General features: G+C 46.7%; 1 protein-coding gene across 1 annotated transcript; it reads left to right on the plus strand.

Moving 5' to 3' along the window:
• The first annotated feature begins 5,490 nt into the window (after positions 1–5,490).
• On the plus strand, positions 5,491–7,155 carry HOXD12 (homeobox D12). Its single transcript, XM_051786724.1, has 2 exons — positions 5,491–6,127; positions 6,397–7,155. The coding sequence occupies exons 1-2, from the start codon at positions 5,566–5,568 to the stop codon at positions 6,633–6,635; spliced, it is 801 nt and encodes a 266-aa protein (XP_051642684.1). The 5' UTR covers positions 5,491–5,565; the 3' UTR covers positions 6,636–7,155.

Raw genomic sequence — 7,155 nt, forward strand, 5'->3', positions numbered from 1 at the left:
TACATTAAATGCGGACAGTGATGGATATATAAACTCAATTTACGACCAGCTAAAGACTCTTGGAAAGACTTGAAAATATATTTAATTTTTTTTTTGTTCTTCCAGCGGTGGCGAAATTTCGGGAATTGTTTTCCGTGAAAGTCAGCGTTTTTCTGTAAGTGTAAGAGAGTGTTGACAAGCCTCGAATTGAATTATAGTTCAGTTTCTTCTTTTTGAAAATAATAATAATATTAATATTAATTATATTTTCTGTTCTCCCCTCTAGGCCAGTATAAACGAACTTAAATATGTTGAACGGTTACAGTTATAACTTTCTATGCTTAACTCTTTGGGGGGTTTTCTGTAATTTTTTTTTTTCTCTGAGCAACAGCCAGTGCCAAAAAGTGTCAGTTTTGATTTGGTATTGTAAACTTCAAAACAAGCCGAATGAAAAAAAAAAAATCGATCGGAAAATGCAAGAAAGCCGGAATATGGACCTGTGGCAGCACCCGCCTAGTCCAGTGGGACCGGAGAGAATTACGTGGAGGGTTACTGGCTGCAGCAGAATTTTTAATTGCTTTTCGAGAGAGAGAGAATCTCTCTGAGCTGTTGAGGGGGCACAGAGTCCCAGGCATGTCCCACCGCGCTCCCCACTTCCGCAGGTTTGGGTTTGAGGTTGGGCTTGGGGTTTTTCTTTGCCGCAGTTTCGTTTTCAGTGAAAGGATTCCATAATGCCCGGTAGAAAAGGGAGCGTCTGTTCCCAGGAAGGGGCACTTCGGCCCCGGGCGGGCGCTGCCGGCCGGGGGGCTGTGCGGCTGGGCGCTCCGCGGAGATTCAGGTCGGGGCGCCTGGGGGCAGCGCTTTCGGCGTGATGGATTGGCCGGTTCGCCCTGCAGCCAGAGGAGAGGCTGCCCCTACAGAGGTGTGTATGGACCTGCGCAGACCTAGGGTAAAATATCCGCTCTATCTTGTTTGTCCGGACCAGCGAAAGATTCTTCTCCTTCCTCCGGCCAAAAAAACCCAACCCCAACAAACAAACAAACAAACAAAAAAAGAAAAAAACCAAAACAAAAAAACCACCAAGGCTAAAAAAACCACAAACCTGCTTGGATAAGTGAAGTTCATTGTTAATTTTTAATTTACAAAAAAACCCGCGGGTGTTAATGACAGAAGCAATAAATAAGGAAGTTCAAAAGATACCATAATTTATATGGGCCGAAAGGCTAGCATTTTGTCGATTTTGTAATTATTTTAAATCTAGTGTGCATGTTATGATATACACAGGGTGATCAGACGCGCTAGTCAACTACTAGGAGAGAGAAGTGATTTCCTCTCTGTTAATGTGCCTCGTCTAATTATTAAAATGTGTGTTCCAAACTAGTATTATTTATTATAATATACTATTACTCTAAACACTTTGATTACCATTGTATGTGGTAAGACATGCGATAAGTCTATTTCTCCATAAACCATATCTTTTTTTTCATTTGTCTTAAAATCTGCTTTTGTGTTGGAAATACAGTCTGGACTTCCCAACTGTTACTGATGTTGCAAATCTTTTCCTGAACCGCCTTTAATAAAATGGTTTCTTTTCAATATATATAAAAAGAGAAAAAGAAATTCGCCTTCTTTTGCAGGAAGGGGTTTTGCGGGCTCCAGGCTTGCCTGAGATCTTCTCAGAGGCACTTATAGGACGCCGTTCCTGGGAAATGAGAGGTAGATACGATAAGAGGTGCATTAAAGGATGGAAAGGGGTATCCGAGAGTCCTTTGTCGATGGAAAAGAGTTTTTAGGAAGAAAGAAATGTTGCCAGCGAGAAATGTTGTCATGGGAGGCAGGGGAAAGGCTGTGTCTCCCCTCTTCCTCTGAGCCCTGCTCGGCCTGCCCGATGCCCGGCGGCCGAGGGCGGCCCACGGCCCCTTTGTTCTCCCCTTCCAAAGCGGACCGGCACTTGCCGGTTCCCCGGCTGTGGGGCGGTCTGGGACGGCGCCCCTCCGTTCTCTCCGCAACCGGCTGGTTCCATAGGGGGATTATCTTCCGCCTCCTCCGCCCTATTCCTTCCTCTTTCTACTCCGCTTGCACGTTCACGGTAATTGAGGCGTTTGTTTTCCCCGAACGGACGAAAAAAGTCCATTTCTGAGCACTTCGGATTTTATCACGAAGGGCATTTTTGTTTGATTCTGGGATAAAAGGACACTTGTGGTACACGTCATTTACGCACCTGGAACAGCCCTCTCTGCCGATGCAGCGTTGTTTTCTCCGAATATTTTAAATTCTTGTCTTCTCCCCCTTGGCACCCCCACTCACCCACACATACTCCTATTAATTCTACAGAGGTTTTTCCTCCCACTGAGTCTCCCTGCAGATGGAAGGCCGGGCACTGTCAGAGCTGTTTTGTTTCCCGGCCCCGGAGCCATCGCGGGCTGTTCTCTTCCTCCTTCCAGGCTTAACCTTTGGCTTTGCCGGGCTCCGTGCTCTCAGAAGGTGCAGCTTTGCCACGGCCAAAGCCGCTTTTTCAGGGCAGGAGGAAATCCGAACTGTCTGGCAAATCGGTACCAGATGGAGAGGAGTCGCCTTTTAATTTCATAAGAAGATGCAGGATCATTAAGAAGGCAGCAGCTACAGAGAGGAGGACAGTGAAGCCGGGGCACATCAGCCCGTCTACCTACCGGTGTAGATTAAAAGGGTTTTCTAAGCCTGGAGCTGGGGCATTAGTGAGCATTATTCAAAACCTCCTTGGCTACACCTTGGACTCTTCCAGAACGCCAGTTGTACGCTGTCCTGGGGCTGGGCTGCCGCCGCGCAGCCCCAGCTGCAGCCGGTCACAGTCGTCCATGTTTAGAGAAAAGGACATGATGATTCGCCTGAAATGTAGCGCATGTTATTACAGATAATTAATATGTACCTCGACAAAATGAATTGCAAATGCTCAGTGGCGCAATGATGCATTGCTTGGCTTCTGTAAGGCAGTGCGATTTCCCAGCCATGTCTGAGGCAATCCTGCCATCTCCTGGACAGCTCCCGGCATAGGCACGAGAAACCTTCCCCTCGCTTCGGGAGCCGCGCTTCCGAGTGATAAATGAGCGAGGGAGGCTGTTCGGACACACGCAGAGCAACCTTCGTCTGTAAACTGGAAGGATATGCCAGTGAAATTATAGCGTGTGGTCAGCTCTGATGTCCAGGCCGACCCGGATGCCTATTTAAAAACCAGGGAAAAAAAAAAAAAAAAAAGCGGAAAGGAGCGTGTGAAAGCAGCCCTCCGGGTCGCTCTACTTACTCCTCAGTGGTGATATTTCCTGTACAGACACAGGCTGGGGGACACCCGCGGCAGTAACACGCCGCCCCCCCCCAAACCAGCAGCCGGCTGTGGCTGGAAAAAGCAGCACAAGTCTGTCCAAGGCTCTCCCTCTGCTCCGCTCCGTGGCCAGTCGCCTCGGGAACTAGATATTTCTGTTGTAAATGCTTTTCCCTGCAGATTGGAATATAAACATCGCTTTCTGCAGCTGTGACTGCTTCCAACTACTCTAGGTTTTGATTTCTTTTAATTAATTAACAATTACAGATGAATTGAATATTAATTGAAAGCTCTGTTTTCTCTAACCCCATAAAATTAGTTTGAAGTGTCACCTTTCTTTCCGGTAACTGGAACTCACATCCCTTCCTTGTGTTTATTGCAGACAAAAATATAGTCTTTGAACTGAAAATGTTCCTTCTCTCTCCGAGAACCGAAAATCAGAGTCAGCTTTTTCATAAAAGGCGACTACGAAGAAAACCCTATTGCCCATCCTCTTAGGGAACAAAAAGTCAGAATACAAGTAAGTTAATAAGTGGGAGATTCAATTGGTAGACATAACTCAAACAATAAAAATTAAAAGCAGTGGTCAGCAATATCCTCCAGCGGTGCTTGTGTGGTCCTGTGTGGTCTAGGAGAGGGCAATCATTTAAAGATTTCTTCCAGAGCAATGAAATTACTGCAGAATCTACCCCAATTTCCCATTAAACAGAAAGATGAATTTGATTAGGAGAATGTCAAGAAGGGCAAAGTCTCTGATCTCGGCTTAGAAATAAAACCAAGATTAAAACTATGATTAACAAGAGAATAACACGCAAAATTAACCCTACAAGTTTTTAACCGCGGTAATGAAAGTGGTGAAGTCCGGGCATTAGGTTTCTCTTGACGCCGGGCTCGCACAGACCAGGGGAGATCCTCTTGGGAAAGAGGTCGAGAGCAGAAATGCCCGGTCTGGATGACGGATGGGCCTCCAAAGTGTCCCGCAGGTCAGTGGGGCGGCGGTGCAGAGAGCGGCCGGGAGCACGGAGTCTGTGGGTACCCCCTCCTCGAGCCCTCCAGTTCCTCGCGAGTGCCTTTAGGTGCAGCACACGAGACTTTGCCTTTCCTCCGTGGGAAGTCCACTGTCTCGCGAATTGCATGGTTTGGGAAAGGACACAAGCAATCTCCTCTGAGGATGCTCTCAGATATGATTTTACTTGCTCTGGTGCTACGAGGGAAATGGGATAGATAATGGAATATCCGGGCTCTTGTTTGGTCTATCAAAAATGTAAAACTACTTATAACTTCCCAAAATAACACAGTAATAACGCTGTAAGGGATCATTTTATTCTCACACGCAACCTGGGAGATGGCAGGGGGGTACCCACCTGAGGCTGACTCTCTTTTGCCCACCGCTGCACTCACACCCCTTCTGCTGCAGAGTCTGGTATTTTCTTTCTTGAAGTATTTAAATTTTAATTAATTAATTAATTAATATCGGGGTTGTTTGAGTAATTCCGTGTTGTTGCTGTTGTTATTCTCTGTTTGTTGATGTTTGTTTGATTGTATTTTAAGGACAAAACAGACTCCGAGTTTTAGAAGCGTTGTTCACCCAAAAACGCTTCGGAGTGTAGATGAAAGGTAAAAGGTGTAAAAAGGGCAGGCGTGCGGACCCAAGAGAATACTGGTCATTAGTGTGCTAGAATGACAATGCTGGTAATATCCGATCGATTAAGATTTTAATTGCTAGCATATGCAATGCATTGAATGTAATTAGGGTCAGAAATACATACGTGTGCCCTGAACACTCACATCGTATAGCCACCACAGGTTATTCCATCCTCAGTGCACACTCTTACCGTGGATATCGTTCTGGCCCAGAGGATGCTGCCAGCCGGCGGGCACTGCCAGCCGGGGGGCACTGCCGGCACGGGGACTGCACCAGGGGCTGCCCTGTCTTCTCGGCAAATGTTTGTTTTCCTCTCATCTCTCCGCTGGCGCCGCAGCTCAGCCAGCCCGCCCTGGCCACTTTTATAGAAGTGGAGACCATGTTTCCCCTCCCCCTTGCAAGCTCGATATTTTCATATTTCAAGTGTTATCATAAGACTTTAAAAAAGTGGGGGGGGGGGTGAAAAGAAGGAGAAAAAAAAAAAAGGGGGGGGGGAACTCTGTGGCTCGGTCGCTGGAGGCGGTGCTGAAATTACCGGCTTTGAAGAACCTGTCTGCTAAGTTTCGTCCAATCGTTTCAGGCTTTCCGCTTATTCCCTGTTGTAACTAAATACCGCTGTAAGAACAGCTGAAGTCCTTTGTTGGAAATGTGTGATCGCAGTCTCTACAGATCTGGCTACGTTGGTTCTCTCTTGAATTTGCAATCTCCAGATTCCTTTTATTTTCCTAATTTGCGGGCTAATGGCAGTCAATTGGCGGCTCTGCCCACCATTTCCTACCCCCGGAGCTCGATCCCCTGGACTTGCTCAAGTTCGTGCGCAGCCCAGCCGCAGAGCCACGCGTTCGGCGGCGCGGCGCAGCCTTACCTCCCCGGCTCCGTTCCAATCAACATCAGCTCCAACGGCAACAAGGAATGCCTGGAAGACAACAATAAATATTACGCCCACGATGCGAGCTCCAAACAAGAGGAGAGATGCAGGCAGAGGCAATCTTTTGCAAATGACCCAACTGTTACTCACACAGCCAACTTAAAGCCCGTAAAGTATGACCACTCGAGCCTGCAGAGAAGTTTGCACGGCTCGGCTGCTCTTTTTGAAGTGAATTCCTGCAATTCAAGCTTAAAGGAGGACATCAAGAATTCCGTCAACTTGAACCTGACAGTTCAGCCCGCAGCAGTCCAGTCATGCCTCAGACCTTCAGTGCAGGATGGTATGCCTTAAATATCTCGCTTTACTTAGAAGCGACCTAGCTATACTTGCTTTCTAAGATTTTCTGTAATTACTTTGTAACCCCCCTGTAACCTTTTCGGAGCGATAATCGCTTAATCAGACTCGGAGGTTAGATAGAAATTGTGCTGTTGGATGTGCTTTGCCCAATTTTCCGACCCAGTTTAGCCCTGTTATTGCGGGATTTTGTGCATATTCATATATTTGCATACCCAGACTTGATCCACTAAATTATCGACGTGTTTATTGTAGGTTTGCCTTGGTGCCCCACCCAGGGGAGATCAAGAAAGAAACGGAAACCTTACACAAAACAACAAATTGCTGAATTGGAAAACGAGTTTCTCCTCAATGAGTTTATTAACCGACAGAAGAGGAAAGAACTATCGAACAGACTGAATTTAAGCGATCAGCAAGTTAAAATTTGGTTTCAGAACCGGCGGATGAAAAAGAAAAGAGTAGTAATGCGAGAGCAGGCTCTTTCTATGTACTAGAGCAGAGTCCGCCCGTTTCTGCATGAACTTGTGCCCGGAGTGTTCACCCCTAGAGTAGAGCGTACGCGCGACTGAAACGCGGGGAGTGTGTCTTTTTACCGTTTAAACCAAGTTCTCGAAACGCGTAGGATCCCCGCGGAAATTGGCAAAGGCTGAGTTCTTAGCCAAGATGAAGAAGATGAGACGGACTAGAATGGAAACATGTATTATCAGCTTTTTATCTTTCTTTCTCCATTTATATAGATTTTCTCCTGCATCTTACCCTCTCTTTCCCCGGAGAACAAGCGGTGCTAAAATAAGATCGATTTCTGTTATCTGTATGTAAACATCATTTTGCAGCAAAATAAAGGAATAACACCCTAGTAAAGACGTCAGCTCTGTGAGTCCCGGCTGCTCCCTTCATCTGCTGCCCTGTACACCAGGGTGAGCCTGCGGCGCCGGCTTGTTTTGTGGTTTGGAGTAACCTGCTCGAGCAGCGATGGGGAAAGTGGTTAACAAATAAACCTTTTTCTATAGTCTT

This window comes from Manacus candei, unplaced genomic scaffold (genome assembly GCF_025592945.1).
Source record: "Manacus candei isolate 608988 ecotype Guabito, Panama unplaced genomic scaffold, ASM2559294v1 h1tg000023l, whole genome shotgun sequence".
NCBI classification, from domain to species: Eukaryota; Metazoa; Chordata; class Aves; order Passeriformes; family Pipridae; genus Manacus; species Manacus candei.

Excerpts from the sequence above, each read along its gene's own strand:
- HOXD12 (XM_051786724.1), top strand. The coding sequence starts at position 5,566 with ATGTGTGATCGCAGTCTCTACAGATCTGGCTACGTTGGTTCTCTCTTG. Across the intron at positions 6,128-6,396 it reads CAGACCTTCAGTGCAGGATG|GTTTGCCTTGGTGCCCCACC; the intron begins GTATGCCTTAAA and ends TGTTTATTGTAG.